Source organism: Colletotrichum siamense (genome assembly GCF_013390195.1).
Source record: "Colletotrichum siamense strain Cg363 chromosome Unknown KSG_Cg363_contig01, whole genome shotgun sequence".
Lineage (NCBI taxonomy): Eukaryota > Fungi > Ascomycota > Sordariomycetes > Glomerellales > Glomerellaceae > Colletotrichum > Colletotrichum siamense.
The window spans coordinates 2,202,106-2,225,716 of NW_023501014.1; the positions used below are offsets into that span (position 1 = coordinate 2,202,106).

Below are 23,611 nucleotides of genomic sequence, written 5' to 3' on the forward strand. Positions count from 1 at the left end.
GGGCACGGCGGCAGTGGTGGCGCGGCGCGTATTCGGCTCCGCTGCCGTGGGAACATATTCCCTGATTTTTCTTCTTCGTTATCTGTTTGCTGCGGGCCCTGACAACTTTTTTTCTTCTGGTCCTTGGTGTTGCCTCTCGGGACCCAGCACAACGCTTCTGTGAGTCAAAATTGCGGTAAACGAGTTGTCAACGTAGCAAGTTGGCAAACGGGGAAATGCCTCTGTACACGTGTGTAAGGCGCACTCACACTCCGGCCGGCAAGCGTTTGCCAACCAACACTGCAGAGATCGTGGAGCCGTGATGGGGCCCACGGGGGGCCTGGGAGGGGGGCTCCGGTTCCGCATAGAGTGATCTGCGCGCCGGCTGTTCGGATGGCATACGCCCTTTTTTCTGCGGGATGATCTTTGTCCTTCCAGAACCAGGGGGAGGCGAGAGGATCCTTCTCGGGGGACTGCCTGCCAAGGTATCTAGACTGTCCATGGAGGTTTTGATCCGAGCGAAGAGAGGCGACTCTTCCCGCGGCCGGCGGGCAGACGAATGTTTGGTTCTTGTCTGGGTCCTAAGACGGGAGATAGATTAAGACCGTTGGGAGGGGGCACGCCGCGGGTGGGTTAACTTGAGATGGCAAAAGATGCTGGCTCTGCGGCTGCCGGCGCATCGACGGGATGATCTTCTCATGCACCCATGCTTCATCCCATGGAGCTCCGGCTCTGTACAGGGTTGACGGGGCAGGTCTGGATGGTACTTTGTGGTATCGATATTGGAGAAACCCGTGGAGAGCAAGAGACAGAGAGAAGAGATGATGAGCGAAAAAGGGCCTTCTTCGGGCAGCTCAAACAACCCCTGCCTTATCAATCCCAAGGTTCTCGTCCTTTCGCCCCCTCCGACGACGATGTCCGACGGGATGCGTGATGGGTACTGTGCTTGGGAAGAGACGAAGCGAGAGGGAACACACATGAGGCGGAGCTGAGCTGGGCTGGTCCCAATACCAAGACCAATATTGTTGCTTACAGACATGCCGCAGCACCGGCGAGGGAACAGAAAAAATAGTTTCAGAAACATCAGAAACATCAGCTGGGCGAGGCATCGGGCAGATGCGCGATGCGAGCGGCCGTTCATCAGACTCAAACACACAGAACCAACGCATGTTCCATGGGCTACGTAAGCACCCACGCTACAAGAAGAAGTGAGGGTGGTGGTGATGTTTGACTCTGTCCCGCAGTCGCACCAAGACCTCATAAAGTTGAGTCCGTGTGAGCCGTGTGCACTGCCTTATTACCTCGCTGTAAAGGCCCGAGGTTGTAATGATATTGAGTCGACGTTTGTGCGAGTGTCAAAAAAAAATGATCGTGCGCAGTGTGTGAGTGTGGTTGGGCAAATGTTTCAATTCAGCGCGTCCACGTCCCTCTTCTCATCCATCATCCTCCCTGACTACGACTGTGACACCCCTCTTTTGGGGTAGCCTGTAGGATGGATGGGATGCCTTACGTGGCGCTGGATGTCTATATGTGGCAGGAGTCCAATAATGTTTCAGACGCCCGCCCTCGAAGGGAACTGTAGAATGCCATGGGAGCGGACGGCGGGCCCGTTCGGAGAGTCAAGCGCAGGGGGGACTGAGAGACAGAGGTACAGAGAGAGACAGAAGGAGAGTCTAGCGCGGCATGGCATTTTGACACTTTTCAAGCGCAGGCGCAGGGCGATAGGTTCCGTCAGACCAAGCCCTCCTGTCAGGAGAAAACATGCAGTAGTCGAGGGAGTGACAGTCAGGAACAGCTGCAAGACATTTGCTAGGCGCAAGTATCTTTTCCGCCTCTTATGGTTGGGGAGGGACTTAGTTCGGGGCTCTTGGTCCTCCAGTCGGGAACATGCAAGATAGACAGAGTACATAAGCGTGTGTTGGCGTGCTAGGTAAGGTACCAGTCAGTGCCAAGCTGACTGAGGTGTTGCGATGCTCCATCGAAGCCCAAGAGCGTGCAGTCACTGTCAGTGAGTGTGATTACAGTGTGGGTGGGTGAAGAGAGCCGCCGCCGCTAGGGCGAGTGGGCGCCGCGTGCTCCAGAACAGAGTGACCCGCGGCGGCGGGAGGGCTGCCATTGGGCGGCTGCCCGCCCGCCCCTGGCATGGTCCGTGTTTCAAAACGGGCGAGTCCAGAGTCTTTGACTTGTCCACCAACCCGGCACTGACATTCAAACGTCTTGCCATCCAACTCTCGTTGTTCTCCCTTCATGTCCCTTACAAACGCCCATTCGATTGGCCACGGGCTCTGGTTGCGTTTGTTTGGTACTCGCGCAGTGGAGGTCTCCAGTTTCTGTTCCGCTCTTCTCCTTTTTTTCTTCTGCTTTTTCGTCCCAACTGTAGTGATCCCCCCCCACTATGGGCAGGGTCCTTGAAGATCCCCCTCCCGTCGCCGGATGTTGTGTGCCTATCCGCAGTGTACCTACATGACTTTTTGTTTCTTCGCCCAGACTGCCATGCCAGACCGCGGAAAAAAAAAAAAGGACGCACAAACCCACTCAAAACATGTCGACAACCGGCAACATGGACCTCTTGGATCTCGTCTCGGGACCAAAAGACTCGCATTGTGCAACCATACCGCCTCTCGGCACCCGGCCACCGAGGCGAATTCGAAGCCCCATGAGCCCCTATCATCCCGTCTTCGCTCCGTCGTCGTTCGGGGTTCCCCTTGTAAAGAAGTTGACAAGCCCTTGGCGGGTAAACAGATTGAAACGGGCCTGTCGTTCGTCGACTGCTCAACAACACCACCCCGTCCTATCCACCACACACCCCTCCCCGCATATGCGCACACATGTCTGCATCCCAAGATCAAGGCTCACAGGAGTTGGGCCGAGAAGAGGAGCAGGGGGGGCAAAGGCAAACGAGCGTTTACTTGCAGTTAGAAAAAAAAGTCTCACCATGGTTCCCAGATATGGCCCATGTCTTTGTGCGTCTACGTGCCCCCCGGTATAGGTCAGATACAACGGACGAGATTGGTCCCTCGGTCTCTGTCCCTCTGTCCCATGTTCTGGGCGCCTTGTCAAGCCAAGTCACAGTCACACTTCCTCAAGGCAACGCAAAGAATGTTCCCCAAGACTTGTCCGAAGGGCAAGGGCCTGGCCTGGTCTTGGGCCTGGCCCTCCTCGTCCTCGCCTCGTCCCCACCTGCTCAAAGAGGACTGTATTTAGCTGGCTGCATTCCCCCATGTGGTTGAGGCTCATGATCTTCTCGTGTGCATCGGCTGCTCAGTATCCACGACGACGCAAAGGCCCCTCATCAGCCTTCCTTCTTTCTTCCATCTCTTCCTTTTCTCACACCCTCGGTGGTGCTTCACTTCTTCTTCTTCTTCTCTCAATCTTACCAAAGCCCAGCCCCCAGCAGGCACAGCCGTTTCAATCTCTCCGGCTGAAGTTATCGTCATCGACGGTCCCACTCCTTCTTTACAAACCACAGCCCGTCCCATCTCGGACATCCTCGCCAAGCCGGTCCAGGTCCTATTGATTAGGCCAAACAGCAAACAGCTGACACACATTTGCTCCTCCATCTCATCATCGCTCGCAAGTCGACGTAAGAGTTGAGAAGAGCCAAGCAACTATACCATAGCCTCCCAGCCTTTTTGTGCGTGCGTGTCGCTTTGGTGTTCCATTCTTTCGACATCAGGACAGAAACGGAAACGAGAAGGAGGGTCTAGATCCTGTTCGTGTGAACCAACCTCGAATCGCCAAGTACTCTCCCTTTTGGGACCCAGCAGGATCCAGAACAGGACGACGTAGCTGGCTCACGAGAACGGCGTCACCCAAGTGCCGCCAACCACCTCGTCATAGTCGGCTCACTTGAACCCCGAAAACATTCAAACATTCTCTTTCCTCGCTCTTCCATGACCTCTTTGACTCTCACTTCTCCCCTTTGATTCAAACCTTTCAGACACAATCGTTCTTCTCAACCTTTCCACACCCTTCATCCCGGTCAAACCCAGCGGAAACCACGCAAGTCTCTTATTACCTAAGACTCTTTCCCTCTCTCCCTCTTCGACATAACACAGATCGCGATGCCTTCGCAAAAGATCAAGTGTGTCTTGGGCGCCGCCGCCCTACTCTGCTCCGGGCTGGCCCAGGCGCAGAAGTACGTCCTCCACGACAACTACGACCAGACCAACTTCTTCCACGAGTTCAGCTTCTTCGACCAGGCCGACCCGACCAAGGGCTCGCAGACGTACACCAGTGCGCAGACGGCCAACGACAAGGGCCTCGCCGGCTTCGCGCAGAACGGCATCTACCTCGGCGTCGACGCCAAGACTACCGGTCAAGGCCGCCAGTCGGTGCGCGTCACGTCCAACAAGGCGTACGACTCTGGTCTGTTTGTCGCCGACATTGCGCACATGCCCACGAGCAGCTGCGGCGTCTGGCCTGCGTTCTGGATGTTTGGTCCCAACTGGTGAGTAATGACAGTCAGCAAACAGAGAGAATGGAAAACTAACCGCGGCAGGCCCAACTCTGGCGAGATTGACATCATCGAGGGCGTCAACACCCAAGAGTCCAACGCCGTGACGCTGCACACCGGCCCCGGCTGCACCATCACCAACGACGGCACCGTCTCCTCCACGACCCTCAAGGAGAAGGACTGCAACGCCGGCAACGCCGGCACGGGGTGCGGCCAGTCGACTTCGAGCAACCAGAACTACGGCGACGGCTTCAACGCCATCGGCGGCGGCGTGTACGCGGTCGACTTCAACTCGCAGGCCATCTCCGTCTGGTTCTTCCCGCGCAGCGCCATCCCGGCCGACGTGACCTCGGGCAACCCGACGCCGGCGTCGTGGGGCCAGCCGCTCGCCAAGTTCAACGGCGGCCAGGGCTGCGACATCCCCTCGCACTTCAAGCAGCAGAACCTCGTCTTCAACACCGCGCTGTGCGGCGACTGGGCCGGCAAGGTGTGGTCGCAGAACGCCGAGTGCGCGGCCCTCGCGTCGACGTGCTCCGACTACGTCGCCGCCAACCCGCAGGCCTTCACCCAGGCGTACTGGCTCATCAACTCGGTCAAGGTCTACCAGAGCCAGTAAGCAGATGCTCTCCACTTGGTGGGCGGGTGCGTCTTTTTTTCTCCTTTTAGACACGACGACTGCAAAGACCTGGCATCGGTATGATAGACGACGATCCAGAACGGAGTTGGAGGCTGGTTTTCTTTCTTCATGGGTTCGGCTTTTTTTTTTTTGACGACATTTACGACATTTGGCTTTGACTCTTCTTTTTAGAGATTCACTTCGACCACCCCGGGATATCTACTGGTAGATACCATTTTTTGTGAACCTTTTGGGACATGACATGACGGAAAGATGGCGTTACGGGAAAGAAAGAAAGAGGTCTCCTTTGATGATTACCTAGACTAGGTTATGCTTTTTGGCTTGTGGGTATGTTAGCTCCAGATACCCTGAATTGGACTATTACCTCGTAAACTTGGAATATGATACATGCCCCTGGTCTTACGTGAGTTCAAAATGAGTAAACAGAGATCGTTTCGCCGAGTAGAGCACAGAGAGCAGGCATCGTTTCGCCAAGTAAAGTATGAGGGAGATCAAACTTGAATGCTGGTCCGAGTCAGCGTGCAGAGCTGTCAGGCGTCCTTGAGAGGTTTGTCTCGGCAAGAAGGACCGCAAGAAGGACCGCTGAAGACTTGCTCTTCATCGTTCAAGCTCATGACACGTGCAGTGCTGCGGCGCTGTGAGAGACATCTCCGGTGCGCTGATTTCCTCGACTCGAGTCGGCCGGCGACGAACATGTGTGCATCCTGTCACCCGGAGCAAGATTCAGTTGACGTCCCGAGATGAGATGTCGTCCAACTTTGAGGCCCCAGTAGCCACTAAGAACGAGTCTTCCTGCTATGCCTCCAGGGAACCGGGCTGTCGGGCGAGGGCTGCCGAAACTGAATTAGATTTCACCGGGAGGATGTGCGTCCGATCTCTAGTGCGGGTTGCATGAAGTGGTTCAAGTGGCAGAGCCAATGCAGGGCCAAGACTCGAAACACGCTCATCTTTTGCCGTCTAGATGGGCGGGCGCGACTTCACTACAGCTTTTGAGGCCAATAGAAGACAGGAGTAGGGCATTAGGATTGACGATCTCTGGACCTGAGTCGAGCACGCTATCGATGGCTCTGGAGATGAGGGTAACCATGATCGGTCGCACTCGGTCATCCCCGTTACCATTTGCGGATCTCGTCATCCGAAAGAATTCAAGAGTGGGGAAAGGAGTTGGAGATGATGGTGAGAAACGGGCTCAGGGGACAGGAGTTGGCCAAGACGGGAATGACTCCGGGATAGAGGCTGGGCGATGAGATGCAGGAGAGGAAAGAAGACGTGATGTGAAGCGCCAGGGCTCTCCCTCGACCCCGTGCTGCTGCTGCCCTGCCGTTAGTGCTCAGTTTTTAGTGCCCCTTCTCCCACGCGCAAACCTGCAGTGACAGCAAGGGGCCCCACACGCTTAAGACATGCAGCTAACAGGTCCCACCTGATCGGGCTTAGCTGCCAGGGGTATGAGGCAGATCCACCGTGATCTTCGACAGACTTCAAACTCGCAACAGGCACACAACCAAAACCTCCAGCTTTGCCCGACCTCTGGAAATGGAGCACCCGACGGGCGGCCCCCGAGCTCGTCAAGGTCGTAGAGACCTACCAAGACCTCTGATTGGACCCTGACCCGCTCAATGGAACAATCCACGCTCCTCGTAGATCGTGCGCTTGGCAAAGAAGCTTGTCTGCTCGTACCGAGTTGACCAGGGAACGACCCCGGCCTCGACGGCCCTTGGGACTTGTGATGCACCTGAACCAGTCCACATGTTGCATCAGGGCCTCGGATGAGACGCCGATGGGCAGTATTACTGCTATTACCGCTCTTTCTCGTTCGGACGACTCAGGCCCATGGCCGCATATGGGGTGGTGTTTGTCGCGGAATCTGAGATGAGCCTTCTGTCAGACGGTCTACTGGCCCGATGAAGCAATGATGGGATGGGGCGAAGAGGGAAGCCGCGGGGTCCAGGGCGACAACCAGATGGAGCAACAGTACGGTTTGGCTATAGGAACTCGTGGTATAAGATCCTCCCGCTCGCCCCGACCATCATCTGTCTTGTCTCTTCTCATCATCAGCTTCATCTCATCCAATCTTCAATAATATCCATTCCCTTCATTCCACAGCAGCGCTGTCCCATTCACTCTTTGCCGGTCAATAACCTTAAAACTGTAAATATTATACAATTCACCAATACCTTTCGTCAACACACCGACATCAACCACCAACGACAAAATGTACTTCACCAAGGTCGCCGTTCTCTTCTCCCTTGCCGCCACCGGCTTCTCCGCTCCCGTCGAGAGCCGCCAGGCCAAGCTCCTGTCCGTCCAGGACTACTCCCAGTTCCAGGTCTCTGACGGCGTTGGCGGAAACGCCCTCGCTGAGGTCGCCCAGAAGTTCCCCGTAAGTCACTTTCAACAGTCACACATCACCATCACCGTCCACTAACACCAAACAGATCGACCAGATCAAGGCCAACCTCGCGGGCGTCAGCAAGGACGATCTCGCCATCCTCCAGGCTGCCCGTGTTGCCGCCGAGGGAGCCGAGACCGACGCCGGTGGCTTCAACGACGCTATCGCCAAGGCCTCTGGCGCTGACAAGGATGCCCTCTCGGTCGGCAAGATCAAGAACAAGGTCCTCAAGCTCCAGCTCGAGGTCCTCGCCCTGCAGGTCCAGCAGGCCCAGGGTGCCAGCAACCAGGCCAAGATCGACGCCGAGCAGAAGAAGCTCGACAACAACGTCAAGACCGACACCGCCTCCAAGGGCAAGACCAGCCAGGCCGTTAACTTCAAGGCCACTTCAACCCCCAAGGGCAAGAAGAACTAAGAAACCTTCTCCCTGGGATATCGCGGCCGTTGCCGTGAAAGGCATCTCGCGCGCGGGTTTTGGTGCAGGACAGCAAAAAAGAAACGGCGGTAATCTCCTCTTGGCTATGCGTGGTGGGGAAACTTGGGTCATGAAACATTGGCGAAGGGAGTTTACGCTCTGGGGAGCTTGAATTCCTGGTTTAATTCGTGGACATGATAATTCGGCTGAAGTTGGGGGAAATTTAGTAAAATACAATTGAGTTTTGCTACTCGGACACTCCCGATCGGTGAAGGTGTGACAGTGAAAAGATCCTTGAAACCCGTCTTCTGATCGAAGTATCAGTATTCTTCTAGATGTCGTCGCTCACTATTGCTGGGTACGTACTTTCCACTGGCGCGGTCGCTTCTCATCCGTTCCATTCTGACCAAATCATGTGTATGTCTCGTAGTATTCACGTCCATCACCTTGATCTAGGCTCCGGAAAGCTTCTCACCTTGATATTACTGCACCGAGTTTATACGATGGAGAACAACGGTTGCACGACTTATACATTTAAGTTGGGAAGGATCCTGGGTTGCACTTGCCTTGTTCCGGCCGCCAATGCGCCGCACTGTGCGTGGCGCCGTGATCTGTGAGGCAGACTGTGTGAGCGGTTGCCTCATTCACTGTGACTAGGCTTCCACTCGGAACCTTCACCTCACCTTCACACTTTCTGCCTCTTACACTGAAACGTCAGCGACGTACCTATTTTTTTTTGGGAGATCTATCTTCACCATCGACATTGGCCATACATATCAAATCAAATCGAGGCTATCTCAACTTCGCAGCGGCAATTACGTGGCCTCCGCCGCATGACTTGCACCACCTAATACCTCAGCGAACCGGGCGCCCCCGGTGGCAACTCCCTTGCCCAATGTCGACGCCATCAAACTACCTCCCCATGGGATGCTTGGTCATCACCAGGGAGAATTCCGGTATTCAAAGCGATGTTTGGAAGCGATTGCGAGACCGTTACGGAAACTGGGCGGACATTAATCCAGCAGATCCGGTCCCCGACATCAGCACCACCCAGCTGGCGAACTTTGACGACACGGATGAGGCTCTTTTGAGGTCAAAACCCGTCACGGTGTTCAGGAATCTCGCGGCCGCCAGATGGATTATGTTGCAAGTCTTTGTCTCTCAAGATCATGTTGCCATCATCAGAGTCTACATGCTGCCCGATGACGTTGACAGGCGCCTCGTCGATCGTGAGCGGAATAAGCTGAAGCACTCCCGCGGCTTACTCTTCGCAGCCCTCGACTTTTCACCGCAAACTTGGTCAGGCCGGCCTGCCCATATACCCGTCAATCTCAGTGATCACTTGAAGGAGGAGTTCGACGACGAAGATGAGTCTCGCACGCTTTTGGAGATGTTCAACAGCATGCCCTCGCCAGACCCCAACCCGAACGTCATCACCAATCACGGGGACCGTGAGGCGGCGTATGCAGTTCTGGATAGCGACGTTCCTGGCCTTACCACGACACTTTATGATTACCAGCGCCGATCAGCAGCCCTGATGATTGAGCGAGAAAGCGAGCCCGGCCAGGTCCTCGACCCCCGCCTACTCAAGAGCATTGACCAGAATGGCGCCACGTTCTACTTCGACCCCAGCCAGAGCGTACTTCTTAAAGAGCCACGGTTTTATGATGGAGTCAGAGGTGGAATCCTTGCCGAGCAGATGGGGGCAGGCAAGACGCTCATCTGCCTGTCTGTGATTCTAGCGACCAAGCACTCGGCCACCCAAACGCCAGAGATTTACCGTGGAAACGACGTTCCTGTGAGAAAGCGGGTAGCATCTCTCGCAGATATGGCGGCTTCATGCATCACTCGAAACGCGGCTCCCTGGAAGACGTACTTTAACACATACGGCACCGTGGAGGATCTGGAGTTCCCAAAATGCATTGCTGCTATTGAACGGAATCCTGGCTTTTACCATGTTCCACCTGCTCCGCCTAAGCGAAGCAGTCGATACCAATCGACGGCCGAGCCGCCACCAACAAAGATATTGCACAGTCACGCATCGTTGGTGGTTGTCCCAAACAACCTCATGAAACAATGGGAACAAGAGATTGCGAAGCACACCGCTCGCCAGGATCGAGCTGGTCTCAAGGTCCTCACCCTGGCCAGTCAGGTGGGAGAAATTCCCGACGCCCCTTCCTTGGCAAAGTACGATATCGTCCTCATTTCTCAGTCCCGACTCGGCAGGATATACAAGCAGACTATGCTACATGGGTGTCCCCTGACAGAAGTTCACTTCAAGCGCTGCATTGTTGATGAAGGCCACAAGCTTGGATATTCCAGGATTTCGAGCAAGAGCGACCTGCTGCTAGCTCTGGACTTGATGCAGATTACTTCTCGATGGATCGTCACCGGAACACCAACTCCAGGATTGTACGGTGTAGACGGCAAGAGCAAGGTAGCCAGTGCTGGAGACAAGATGGCTTCTGCGGACACGGAGAAGCAAGATCTTGAGAAGGTAGGAGCGATAGCATCGCTGTACCTGAACGCCCGGCCTTGGTCAAATACCTACCATGAAGCGGAAGATACGCCTGCAGACTGGGCCGTCTATGTGATGCAGCCGCGGCACAGCTCGAGGAGTAGCGGACGCAAGGGAATTCTCAGGGCAACGTTGAACACGCTGCTCATCAGGCACCAGCTGTCTGAACTCAACAAGCTGCTTCCTGCCGTCGACGAGAATATTGTTGTTCTTGAAGGTTCCTATCAAGACAAATTATCGCTCAACATCTTCTCGATGATGGTCATCTTCAACGCAGTACAGTCACAACGGCAGGATGTAGACTACTTTTTCCATCCTCGACAGAAGAAGTCACTCCTCCAGCTACTACACAACTTGAAGCAGGCTAGCTTCTTCGGTGGTTCATTCTATGCGCCCGAAGACTTACAGAAGTCGCTCGATACCGCCGAAGAGTTTTTGAAGGAAAAGAAGGTACCGATCAGCCCGAGTGATAAGATTTTGCTCGAAAAGGCCATAACAGTGGCTCGCATTGCCCTCAGCAATCCGTTGAAACAACTCAGCAACCAGTTCAACGAGATTCCCATCTTTGTTCGGGACTTTCTTCCAAATGGTGCTAGTAGAGCCTGGTCTATGGACGATCAGGACACCAACCCAATTTGTACCGACGCAGGTATGGTGATGGGTGTTCAGAAGGTCATCCGCTCTTCGCTGGGAGATGCAACCAAGTTGAATAGTCTGATGAATGGCCAGCTTAAGGAGGAAGGCTATAAGATGATGGCAGACGGCAGCATCACCAGCGCCCGATCCACCAAGGCGGAAAGACGAGCAACCAAGCTTCCGGACACACTTGCAGGAAACACAAAGCTTGGAGGGGAAAGGACGCCTCGGCATCTGCGCGCCAACGCGTTCCACGCCCCCGAAGAGTCATTCTCTCAACAGGATCTGCCGGAGGACCTTTTGAAGGCAGAGCTAGTTTCTACGGTGTCAGCCAAGCTGTCGTACTTGCTCGATAGTATTGTGGAACATCAAGCGACGGAGAAGATCATTGTCTTCTATGAAAATGAGAATGTGGCATGGTACTTGGCCAGCATGCTCGACGTGGTGAGTAGGCACCTACAGTCTATGCAACGCAAAGCTAACTTGACGAACACAGATTTCAGTGTCACACCTAATTTACGCCAAATCACTGGCATACGATCGAAAGATGCAGTACATTAATACATTCAACCATGAAGACAAGTTTCGGTCAGTTTGCTACCTACCTCCTTCATCGAGTAGTCTCTTACATGCATAACAGCGTAATTCTCATGGACCTGTCCCAAGCAGCTGTCGGTCTGGATATGCGCGCGGCTTCGAGAATCTACTTCATCAACCCGGTCCTGAACCCCCAGATACAGGCACAAGCTGTTGGACGAGCTCGGCGTATCAGTCAGCAGAAGCCCGTTACGGTAGAGACGTTGATTCTCCGTGGCAGTATCGAGGAAGTGATTGTTGAGAGGAAGAAGAGCATGTCCCAGATCGAGCACTGGAAGTGCAAGACAATGTTGGACGACCGTCCGATCTACAACTGGATCCTGAACGCCGCCATCATACCGCTGCCCGAGGGCGAGATGGAGAAACTAGCTCAAGCAGTTCCGCTGAAATATCCCCAACCGGTATTCGGCAGCGGTTTCGGAAGAGAACACCATCCTGACCAGGACCTCATCATGGGTGACATTGGTCCCAGCTCACCCATCAAGAATCGACAACCGGCGAACGCCAAGACAACCAACGGAAGAAAACGTTCTCGCAGTCCAGAACCACGGAGTGCGCCTGCCCGCCCTGCGCGCAGAGCGCGATTTGCCGAAGACGATGCTGCCCCATCCGTCAACATCGCGATGAACGGCGAGTCCAGCACTGCAGAGACCCCGGTCATTGACCATCAAGAGAGCGTTCCACCTCAGGACTCGCATGAATTAGACACTAAGCCAGCTCGCCGAGTACAGTTCTCGGTGGTTTGATGACATGTCGACGTACTGGTATTGTGTTTTGATCACGTTTTATAAACGATTGACTTGTATATAACATGAGAAAGGGTGCGGGCACTCCTCAAGCGGCGGAGTGCCATGGTGTGGTTTACCCACGGGTGGCAAGAACTGCTACCCGAGTCTATATATAACGTTCATAATAGCAGCTTCACGGAGGCAGCCAGCTGTACATACCTAGTGACCAAAGATTTCGGACTTCACCCTTCTTCTCTCTTCATGCAGACTGCGACGCCATCGGAGACGCATATGCAGAGCACGCGCCCATCGGGGATCCGATCTGAAGATGCAATGCAAGCTGTCGGTTGCCACAGGGATATCTGAGATCGCAGGACGAACTGCGTTGTTGTCTGTCCCTACACGCAGAGCCAAGCATGCGATGGCGTCCGAGGACCAGAGTCCTGAGCTATTCATAGTTGGATTTGGTGAGGTGTGAAGTCTGACCTCACGGACCATGTTGTTGTTCAGTCCTTGCGATGCATGTTCCTGACCACGAGGCCTCGTTTATGAAGTGGACTAAGTTCGATGACAGCGGAACCCGGTTCACGGCAAGCACGTGTGGACGAACCGGGTCGTCCAAGGAACTGGGCCAAAAGAACGGACCGCCGGTGCACTTCTTTTGGCGAGAGGGAGTTTGGACGTTTTTTGGCCCCACGAACCTCACCTTAAATCCCGCGCGAGGGGCAGTGCGCGGCCCTCCGTCCGTTTTGGCGAAACCTCTGTGCACGAAGAAGTCCTTGCGAGCTGGGCGTTATTGAGATTTGTTTTTTCTGTTCCTGGGCAGAGAGATGATGGGATCATGGGTCCATAGAAAGAACCGAACCAGGTTTGGCAGGCATTGTGAAATAGTTCGACCAAGGTGATTGGGGTTCTTGGACTTTCGTGCCGAGACGGCGGCGGCACGCCGCTGTGTTGTAGCTAGGAATATCACACGCGGGTGGGAACGAACACGCACCCACTCTCCAAACCGAGATATCCGTTCAACGGGGGTGGTTCAGCCGGCAAGAAAGGCGATGATGCAATGCGGAGATGTCGGCAAGCCGCCGCGGCCCCCATTGCCCCGGAAAGAGAGGCTGGGAGTCAGGCAAGGTAGGTTTGCGGTGACAGGAAGATCCCCACTCTGCCTTCCGGTGACTGTCCGTCCCAGTTTCCGGGGGGCGGCGACTGAAGAGGAAGAAGAAGAAACGGAGGCGCATCATGACGCCTGTCTCGTTCAATCTGTGACTGTCAAGTCTCTGGGCTGAAGGGCGGGAGGCGTCTGGTCCACACCATCCACATTCAATCCTTCCAAGTTTCATGAATCCTTTTTCACAAAGTCGGCTGTTGAGAAAGCCTGGCCGGTGGCGCCCTTGCAGCAGCAACAGCAGCAGCAGCTTCATCATTATCGCGCACTTTGACGCGCAAGTGGCGGCGCCGCCAGGAACAGACGCGGGTGCATTAGCCCAGCGCTCGCTAAGAAGTACCTCGCCTGCGACGCAGTTTAAGAATGACAGATGCATACAATGCAGAGCCATTGTCGATAACATTCCTCGCCCCAAAAAGACAGAATAAAAAAGTCCAGAGGTTGGGCCGTTTGCGCTAAGAGTTGGGTCTAGGGCAGGAAACAGCAGGGACGCCCGTTGAAACGAGTTTCTCACCAGGGCAACGACTTAGCCCAAACTAGTTACCTTGCTCCGATCTCTCGGGACTATCCCCTCCAGCATGGCTATTTGCATTCCACCTAAAAGTCCCATCACCCTCTCTCGGCTCGGCTTGGGACGAAGGGCAGGCAAGAGAAGATGGGATGGCCCGGGCGGGAGGGACTGCATACCATCATCACACCATCTCGCCGGTACCGCTCTCGGGCTGTTGTTGAGATGAGTCGTGAGATCGAAATTGCGGTGATAGCGATAACAGCCCTGGGCAAGATGGGTTGCTTCGAGTGCGCGGGAAGTCAGCGGGAGGCGGATGCGAGTAAGCGCCTTTCAAGATTGACGAGGCGTCGTTGATGCGATCTCAGCACGCGCTACGGCGTCCAGGGTGCAAGCCGGGCCTCTCAGCTCTCAGCTCTCAGCTGAAGAGGGGAAAAGGAAGCCCGGTGGGATTTGCCATGTCGTCCGTTGGAGTTCCCACTTGAAGCAACATCCACGGCATTCTGTTCCTGGTGTACTGGAGAGAGAGAGAGCGGTTTAGCCAATCCGCCAAGGCAGGAAAGCAGCGGCGTACCCGATGCTGCAGCCCTCGAGGTTCCAGCCCCGTCTGTGCCATGGATCGAAAGCTCGAAACACTCCAGACCGACAATCCCGTCATGGCCAGCTGCAGCAACAACCCCCGTACGTACGTCCTATCCAATCTTGGTGCGTGTGGGCGTGTGAAGGTGTGTGTGTTTGACGCTGCAGGGCGGAACGGGATCTCCCCAACCTCTCGCCGATATGCTTCGCGGGTCACCTCATTCGTTGGTCTGAAGGTCCGGACGACGAGCCCTGGGCGAAAAGCGAAAAAAGATGAGACCAGACGACGAGAGGGAGCGAGCTTAGGGCCGTTCAGGGACTGGGCTCTATTTGCCCGAGACGACTACCAACGCACGATCACATCACCATTGCCTGTCCATGTCTCTGTTTCTCTGTCTCGCGTTCTCTGCCTAGGTGCTTCACATGAAAGGACCACGGAAGACGACGGCAACGTGCGCAGCTCTGTATGGGCTGTGTGCATGGCCTGCATTATCCAGAGGAGCCTATTGCTGGACGTCGATGGCGGTTCATCGCAACCCCGCGAAACGGGGGGGGACAGGGAATCATGGCATATGCCTTGGCTACCTCCAGACAGCCCATTGGCCGCGAGCAAACCCGGGAGTCGTCGTCGTCCGTCCCAGCCGCCTCCGCCACGCAAGGAATCGCCCGGCGGTCCAGAAACCTCGCCCAAACCCACCCTGTTAACCTTGTTTTCTTAACTTTGCACACAAATGTCGTCTTGTGCTGAAATGGAATTGTGGGTAGACGTGTATGGATACAGCCTGCGACACATCGTCGATTTGATGGAAGAGGCGCGGGACTGGGCTAGACGAAGGGGGGGCACCGTGGAAGGCAGAGGGGTTAGATTGCCCACATTCCAATCATTCATGCCGACTAAAGCATGCCCCAGCCGCTGTGTTGCAGAAATGCTGCCTCCATATTGCGTTGCTTTGCGTAGAGATGCGGTAAAGGGCACAAAAAAAAAGTTCTCTGGACCAGGCCTGGTCCTTGTGTGTTCTGGTGCTGCTGCTTCCTGGTCTGAGGGGGCGAGCGCCGACACATGGACATGTCTTACCGTGCCCACGACATGACGGATATTTCAAGCGTGCGTGGGTTGGGGGTGTTGGCTGAGGCGTGTGTGTGTGGTCGTCCTCGCGAGAGAGTGGGAGGAGCCTGATATAATGCGGTCAGCGCATGAGATTCCGCAATCTCGTCCTTTCGCCCTCGCTGCTCATTTCTCTCTGTGTTTCGAGTGCGCGCAACAGCCCCCTTTCTTAGCATTGGTACATATTTGTCTCGACTCGTTCCTTGATTTTCTTCATTTTGGTTGTTCGGATTGCTTGGGTATATGGGTCCCGGCCGGATTGTCTGAGCTTGGCTTCCACTGTTTCCGACCCCCTATCCTTTCAGCTCAGCTCGCTTCAGTCCCTGCTTGGTGATGCCTTCAACTTGGTAACGGGCGGGTCGGCTACTGAATCGAGAACCCACACGGCAAGGCAACGACGGCAACTAGCCAAGCTCCCCACGTTGGAATATATTAAAAACACACACAAAATTACGGCATATCGACCTCATGAGGACCAAGGTTGCGGGCACCCTTTGGCGACAATAAAAAGAGCAGTCTCCCCCTCAGACGGCCCCGGCGAGCGGTGCGGCTGAATTGAGTGAGAAAGAGAAGAGAATTGTGAGGAGCGAAAAAGAGTCGGTCAGCGCCCCAGCAACGACGGAATCTCACCGAAGGCCAAGACGAGGAGGCAACGAGCCAATTGAGACTCGGAAAACCCGAAATACACGGCGAAATGATTAGCGGACGGCAGTACTACGAGATCCCACCCGCTGGCGGCGGCGGGAGCGGCGGCGTCGTCATCGGCGGCGGTGGTGGTACCCGTGGTGGTGCGGGCAACCACGCGATGAACGGCCACGGCAGCATTCATCGATTCGACCCGACATACGTTCCCGGCTACGGCCACGGCGTGCATGGTTACAGTCGGGGCCACAGTCACGGTGGTGGTGGCTACTACGATCGCAACCGCGGGACGCGACTCCAGCAGTACGACGACGACAACGACGACGATAGCAGCAATATCAGCATCAACCACGGCTTCAAGCCTGCCCCCGCGGCCAGGCAATCCCTCTCGGCGCTGGACGAGAAGCGTGCCAACGAGATCCGCCGAGGCGTCTACGCCCACGTCTTTCTCGATGTCAAAAATAGCAGCAAATCAGAAGTCTCGTAAGTCCCTCTTTCGTCCTACTCTCTGGTTTTCGCGCCTCCGTCTTCCATTGGCCGCCCCCGTTTCTTGGGTTCATCATCCACCTTTGCTTTCCATCGCAATTTGTTTCTCGTTTTCGCGCGCGCGTCAAAAAAGCCGTCGGTCAGGCTGTCAGTCTGTTTTCTGTCCTTCGCGCATGTACACTTCACTTTGCATGAGAATACGTTCGTGTTCGTCTCTGCTGCAGTCGGGTTTACTAGTCATTTTCCGGGTCTGCTAGTCATTTATGTTACCGCGTGCCTCATGCTGCAGCACTTTTTCTGCTGCTGCTGCGCCCTCTTCGATGCCTGTCCTGACTTTGAGGATGGTTTCATCCATTTGCGAGTTGGGACGGGGTCGTTTGGGCTTCAGGTTCATCCGATTATCCCGTTTTGTCAAAGTCGATCCCTGGTACCCACGTTGTTTGCGCATGCGCATGTTCATGCTGCGTTTTTCTGTTTTTCCACCGTTTCTTGCCCACATTTTTAAGAAAAAATCTGGAAATCTGGATGACGACTTTGGATACAAGTCCGACTGTTGTCGCGTCGTTCGATCTCCCGAAAGAGTTAAATGGGGCGCTGCTCCACGCCTCATTTCATCGGCGCCCGATGTTTCCAAGCGGGACGTGGAGCTGAGTCGACGGGGTGCCTGTTAGTGTTGGTTATTGGAAATGCTCTCTCCATTTGCACTTGCACTTGCTTTTCGGGGAGGCTTGGAAAGACAAGACACTTGCTGCAGCAGCATGCGGGAAAAATCCCACAGACGAGCAAGCCGCTTCCTTCAATGCCGCAGTCGTTCCTCGAACCTGCTTCTTCTGAAATTGCGTCCCCACGAGATCTTCCGCCCAGCCTCGGCGCGGGCGGAGACGAGAGCTCGCTGATCGCGAGCTGTCACTTCTGGTGATGGACACGCATCGTCATCCCCAACATGGATGGAGCTTTGGTTCCCCCGAGTTCGACTTCTGCTCCATGTCTCCCCCTTGCCCAAAAAGACACACAGCGCAACATACGACCCCCTTGCTCTTTCATCTCCAATCTCCAATATGCAGCTCAAAGTTGGGCAGACCCATGATTTGAATCATCCTTCATCCTTGCCAGCAGCCGCAAATCACCCACCCTTCCGACCTGGAGCGGACGCTCTCAATCACTTGGTGCCAGGGAGCACGAGAACGGAGACTGCAGACGTTTTCTCGGAAGGAAACGATAAGCCCAGCAGGAACCAGGGGACCAAAGGAGCTTCCTAATTTCCACCAGGAACAGTGGCGCGCGTCTCTGTCCAGTGGCCGGCTAGGACAAGACTCGCGCCGCTACCCGCCAAGCGGCACGATACAGCTCCAAGGCTGGATGCTGCAAGAGACCAACAAGATTTTTTCCTTCTCTTCCTCTTCTCGTCCCTCTTCGCGCCGCACATAGTGTAAGCCCTAGCGCAAGTGCTAGAGTAGGGAGTCGTCGTCGTTCGCCGCGCCCACGTTGCCGGGTTGCGCGACTCGACTACGGCGTTGCTTAGCCCGGCCGCCTTGCAACGCCTTCCCAAGACTCGACACAACACCCGCGACAACCCACGGCTGAGGTTCGCCGGTCCCAGGTGCCAGGGACCCCCTTCAAGCTCCAAGTGCGCCCCCAAGGGGGTGGTGGGAGGGGTGGGAGGGCCCTTGGTTCCACGGCCCATGGCAACCCCCCCGCCGGTGGATGGTCGATGGGCGGGCACCCATCAGTGCCATCACGCTCCATTGGGATAGGATGATCAGAGCCATTGTCTGAGCACTGCCGATGCACCTGTCTGTCGTTGCGTTTTGTGTGTGTCTTCCACGGATGTGTTGGTGTCCGTAGTTACGGTACAGAGTACCTTACGCAGCCTGCCTCCGCTGAAAGCCTAGGGTCCAGGCTACAGCCTCCCCGCCGGTGCCAGCGCTGGTGCGAGTGCCGGCCTCTGCGCTGTTTTCCTCCCGTCTTTTCGTATTAAACATGACTGAACCCCCCCATTCGTCACGTCATGCTGGCGCTTGTTTAATCTTCTCTTTTTTCTCGCTTTCACTGTTTGCCGATTGCTTGTACCTTCTTGGCTTGGACACTGGGACCGGGGCCGTTGCCGATTTCCGATTGCTCTTGTTGGATCTCACCTATTAACACGTCTTCTCCCACCACCTAGTAGCAACAACCCGAGAGTCCAACAACACAAGAGACGAGCTTCCGCCTCACCTGCTGCTTCCACTTACGTCGTACACGATGGTAATCGCCTGAGAGTCCCCGGCCGTTTTTCTTCACGCCCGTCAGTCGCTACCGCAGTCACCCTGACCCCCGTCATGGCCGCCAGCCACGGACCGGCCCCAGCATACTTTGGAGCCCCTACGGAATTATACTCCAAGCGTGATTCCTCGATGAATGCGATGTCGCCCGCACGATCGAGCCCGCGGATAGCCCGCGTACCATACGCACTGCAAACAACACCCGCCGAATCCAAGGGTGTCGTCGAGGCCATGCCCGCCACCCCACTCAACAGACCGCGGAAGCTCTCGCAGGCTTCCACTGTCACCGTGACAAGCGTCAACAGCCCGAGGGACAGCTTCGACTCCAGGTCGAGGAGCTCGTCATGGAGCAGCAACAGGTCCAGCTTCGATTCGAGGGACTCGTGGAGACCCGACTACCTGTATCAGCGACCCAGCCAGCCTGTCGTCTTCAGGAAGAAGGCACAGCCTGGTGAGATCTTTGCAAAGCTGCCTGGAGAGGTGCTGGAGCTCATCCTGGGCGAGCTTAAGAAGTTACATCTTGACAGGAGTAGTGAAAGCTGTGCGACATGTTGGATGAGGGATCTGTGCTCCATCAGCCTGACTGCTCGGAAATGGTGCAAATACGCACGAGTGGCATTGTAAGGTGGTCTTCTTACGACAACGTTCTGTTCGCTGACGACTTTCAAGATACGAGGATATCCAGCTGGTGGGACCAGACTCGACTGCGCAGAAGAAGAAGTACAAGCTCGCACTCGGCTCCCGAATGATGCTTCTACGACGAACTCTGAGATCGAACGCGTACCTCGCCGCCATGGTTCACACCGTGAAGGTCCCAAGCCCGCCCGTTGGCGTCGCGCTGGAGGATTATCACAACCAGGTGGCCGCCCTCATCATGGCCTGTCCCAACTTTGAGCGCCTCATCGGTCTTCACCCTCAGTACAGCCACTCTTTCAGCAAGCTGTACCACGCCCTCTCGACGCGCAAGCGTCTTAAACACATGGACTGGGTGGTCCAGCCCTCACCGTTCCAGCGACAGCACCGATTGGGCCGTTCGAACTCTTCTGATAATGTCCCAACATTAACCCAACGCCAGCGCGAGATGGTGACGCCTGGCGATCTGCAACCGCACCAGAGCGCTACTTTCCTCGAATACCACGTCGACTGGGCTCACCTCAGCACTTTGACGATTCACTGCCTCCCGGGCGCGACGCTCACCCCCGATAATCTCGTCAGCTCGGCGCTGATGCACCTGACGTCCTTGCAGCACCTGTACCTGTCTCACATGCCGGTGACTGCCTTCAACGACAACGCCCTCCTTTCGCTCCCTCCCTTGCGCACACTATCTCTTTCCCACGTCCCCGGTGTCACTTGTGCCGGAATCTCGGCCTTGGCGACTTTGCCTACAAGCCAGGCGATCCAGAAACTGACTCTGCGCCACATCAACCTCGAATCCCTGCCCGCCCTGGCTCGCATCTTCTCCAACTTCACCTACCTCGAAGCATTCACCCTCGTCCAGAGCTTCGCCCCTACTCTCCCCGAAGACACTTTCATCTGGCTCATGCCCTACCTTGCGTCTGGTTCCCTGCGCAAACTCCACTGGGACATCACAAGCAACACCACCCACGCAAACGCAGCGGATTCGATCCTCGCCCGCAGCATCGCAGCCTCCGGCTTCCCCTCCCTTCGCAGCCTCCGCACCCCGAATGATCCCGAGGGCATCTTCCAAGCTCTCTGCCGCCCCTACGAGCGCGTCGACCTCGCCAGCGACCGATTCCGCCAGCCTGTTGCCCGAAGCGCCTCGTTCCCCGCCGCGGCGCCTGGATCGCCGACCAAGTCCAAATTCCCGACCAAGGCCGCCACACTGCCGCCCACCGAGACATTCTTAGAGTGCACCGATCTCCACCAGGCCCGTCTGGCAGCGCAGGCCCGCCTCGAGGCCGCGCGGCCGTTCCCGCGGTTCTTTGTCAACGTCATTGATGAAGATGGCACGCTGTTGGAGAAGTACGGACTGGCAGGTTTCATGGGTACCATTGAGAGCCGCATCTCATACAACCTCCGTCCGGACACTGGCGCGAAAGACGAGCGTGGTGGAATAGTCGAGATGTCAGACTTGATGGCCGGCAGCAACGGCGAGGACATCCCCAACGGCAAGGAAGGCTGCACCGGCCGCTGGAACGTGTCCTCGTCGGCGGCGGAGAAGAAGGACAAGGAACGGTGGTGGCATACGGAAAGAGGCCGATGGCACCAGCCCGAACTTGCGTGATGATGACGAAACGTAATCATGGAGGCAATACCCCTTGTGCTCTGGCTTTTTCTTTTTCTTTTTCTCTCTTGTTTCTCCATGACGACTTACTCATGATATCCAAATTGTCTTGGACGTGGAGATAGATACCAAACGAAATCTGGGATGGGGCAACGGATGTATATAGATGTACTTAATGTTTTATAACGGTATTTAAAGGGCCCAACGACAGACGGCGAGAGATACAAGATGAAGCCAAAAAGAAGTAGATAGGCCAGGAAAGAAATCAACAGCACCTCTTTGACAGGGGTTTCTTGACGATTGATCCATCCTTCTGCTATGCTGTACGTCACACTCGTGGGGGTCTGTGAAACCTTGTCAGGAAACTTTCCAGAAAAAGGAAATGTTTTGTCCTCCAAGTCCAGTTGCCATGGTGTTTCGTTTTGCGTGGAATTCTCTAGAAGACGGTCCGTCCGGCTTGTGCTTCAGATCATCCGTGGACGGTGACACGCATCTAGGTATCCAAAGAGCTTACATCAGCGCCCCCAGACGAGAGCAGGTCGCAAGCTGTGACATGGTGGGACCAGGAGATGAAGCAGGCACTGCCTCTCTGCTGTTGCCTGTGCTCACAGTCATTGTCAATCATCGCGTGCTGAGGTGCCTGGCTGCATTTTGAGCATCAAGTATGAAGTACCGTACATAGGTATGTTCGGCTGGCTACTTTGGCATGACTGGCAGTGAGGGTAGGCGGGGGACCCCGGTGCGCTGCAGGAGCCTTAAAACCCGCCCAGGGGACTCCCCATCACAGGCGGTTCCATTCCTCGCCAACCCTCCCCCCTTCCACTGGACCCGTCCCCGCCCCCACCGTAGGTTCCCTGTCCGTCAATCCCGTGCGCGCAGTGACCACCCGACCGCTGCTGCCTCCCCACCTGACCTCAGTCACCTCCGTCAGCCTCAACGACCTCCGACATCTACAGTATCTCGACTTGCACCTCTCACGTACCAGCCGTTCATCTCAAGATAGATTTCAATATCCTTCACCGCTTGAAAATCCTCCTGAGTCGTACCTCCGACGCTGACAGCCTTGCTTCATTTGCACCATTACCCGCCCTCGATTGCATCATTCAATCGGATATCTGTTAACGAGTCTGGAAGTACATCGGCATCAGCCTGGGGACCACATTTTCGTTCGGAACAGACCGAGAGACGACGAACAGCACGGGAGCCGGGAAAGAAGACCACAAAGGGCACGGAAGAGGCAGACCAAGATGGCCAAGGAGAAGACGCTCCGCATCTTTTGCTTCGGCGACTCGCTGACGGCCGGGTTCTCGGCTTACGGCTCAGTCTACCACCCGTACTCCATCGCTCTGACGCAGAAGCTGTCCAAGGACTTGTCCCACACGCAAGTCATCGCCACCGACAACGGCATGCCGGGAGATGTCGTCACCCAGGGTGCTTTTGCACAGCGGTTCGCGAGCGAAGGTCCGTTGCCGCCGTCCACTTTCATCTCACACGATATCTCACTTTACGTTTCACTCATAGCTTCTCATGTATGATGCTGATTGATGAAATGTAGTGAACTCAGTATCATTTGATCCCGCCGCCGGTAAATCAGTCCCAACAGTGTACGACTGGGTTATTATCCTGGGCGGCACAAAGTAAGTTCAAGCTCATTCACCGTGGCCGCATCTCAGATAAGTGCTAACGCTCTTGCAGCGACTTGGCATACAGCGTGCCTCCAGAGAAGATTTTCCAGTCTCTCTTAGCAGTTTACAACACAGCCCTTGAGAAGGGAAGCAAGGTCCTCGCGTTAACGGTACCCGAGACGGCCATTAAGCATACGAAGGTGGACGCCGCGCGGAGCCAACTCAACTCTGCCATACTCTCACATGAGGCGCCAAATTAGTAAGTCAAAGTCTACTTCTTCACAACCCAAGTCGTCACGCGAAAAAGGAGAGAAATACTGACCGCAGCTCAGCTACGCCTTTGATCTCAACGCCAGAATCCCCTACCACGCCCTCCCAGACAGAGAGCGTAAGAAGTACTGGGACGACGGCGTACACTTCACCCCGGCAGGCTACGACTGGATGGGCGGCCACATCGCCGAGGCGCTGGGCAACTTTATCGAACTAGAGCGCGACCCCAACTCGCGCAGGTCACGACGCACGAAGCGGTACAAGGAGGAGGACATCTCCTTTGACGAGGAGTCGGGCGACCCACGGTCGCTAAGTGAGGGATACGTGGTCGTGCGGATGAGAGACTTGGATTAGATACCTTTTATGATGC

General features: G+C 55.6%; 6 protein-coding genes across 6 annotated transcripts; all 6 read left to right on the forward strand.

Moving 5' to 3' along the window:
- Positions 1–4,043: 4,043 nt before the first annotated feature.
- Positions 4,044–5,051, forward strand: CGCS363_v000542 (Endo-1,3(4)-beta-glucanase; the record flags this gene model as incomplete). The annotated part of the gene is made up of 2 exons (XM_036632391.1): positions 4,044–4,429; positions 4,481–5,051. 2 exons carry the CDS (start codon positions 4,044–4,046, stop codon positions 5,049–5,051), a joined length of 957 nt encoding a protein of 318 aa, XP_036502781.1.
- Positions 5,052–7,284: 2,233 nt separating this feature from the next.
- CGCS363_v000543 (uncharacterized protein) lies at positions 7,285–7,876 on the forward strand (the record flags this gene model as incomplete). Its single annotated transcript, XM_036632392.1, has 2 exons — positions 7,285–7,452; positions 7,508–7,876. 2 exons carry the CDS (start codon positions 7,285–7,287, stop codon positions 7,874–7,876), a joined length of 537 nt encoding a protein of 178 aa, XP_036502780.1.
- Positions 7,877–8,771: 895 nt separating this feature from the next.
- CGCS363_v000544 (putative ATP-dependent helicase) lies at positions 8,772–12,373 on the forward strand (the record flags this gene model as incomplete). The annotated part of the gene is made up of 3 exons (XM_036632393.1): positions 8,772–11,474; positions 11,527–11,618; positions 11,671–12,373. The coding sequence occupies 3 exons, from the start codon at positions 8,772–8,774 to the stop codon at positions 12,371–12,373; spliced, it is 3,498 nt and encodes a 1,165-aa protein (XP_036502779.1).
- Positions 12,374–16,406: 4,033 nt separating this feature from the next.
- On the forward strand, positions 16,407–16,841 carry CGCS363_v000545 (uncharacterized protein; the record flags this gene model as incomplete). Its single annotated transcript, XM_036632394.1, has 1 exon — positions 16,407–16,841. One exon carries the CDS (start codon positions 16,407–16,409, stop codon positions 16,839–16,841), a length of 435 nt encoding a protein of 144 aa, XP_036502778.1.
- A 2,317-nt stretch (positions 16,842–19,158) lies between these two features.
- CGCS363_v000546 (uncharacterized protein) lies at positions 19,159–21,346 on the forward strand (the record flags this gene model as incomplete). Its single annotated transcript, XM_036632395.1, has 2 exons — positions 19,159–19,721; positions 19,771–21,346. The coding sequence occupies 2 exons, from the start codon at positions 19,159–19,161 to the stop codon at positions 21,344–21,346; spliced, it is 2,139 nt and encodes a 712-aa protein (XP_036502777.1).
- A 1,247-nt stretch (positions 21,347–22,593) lies between these two features.
- CGCS363_v000547 (uncharacterized protein) lies at positions 22,594–23,595 on the forward strand (the record flags this gene model as incomplete). The annotated part of the gene is made up of 4 exons (XM_036632396.1): positions 22,594–22,807; positions 22,902–22,983; positions 23,042–23,230; positions 23,304–23,595. 4 exons carry the CDS (start codon positions 22,594–22,596, stop codon positions 23,593–23,595), a joined length of 777 nt encoding a protein of 258 aa, XP_036502776.1.
- Between the last annotated feature and the right edge of the window lie 16 nt (positions 23,596–23,611).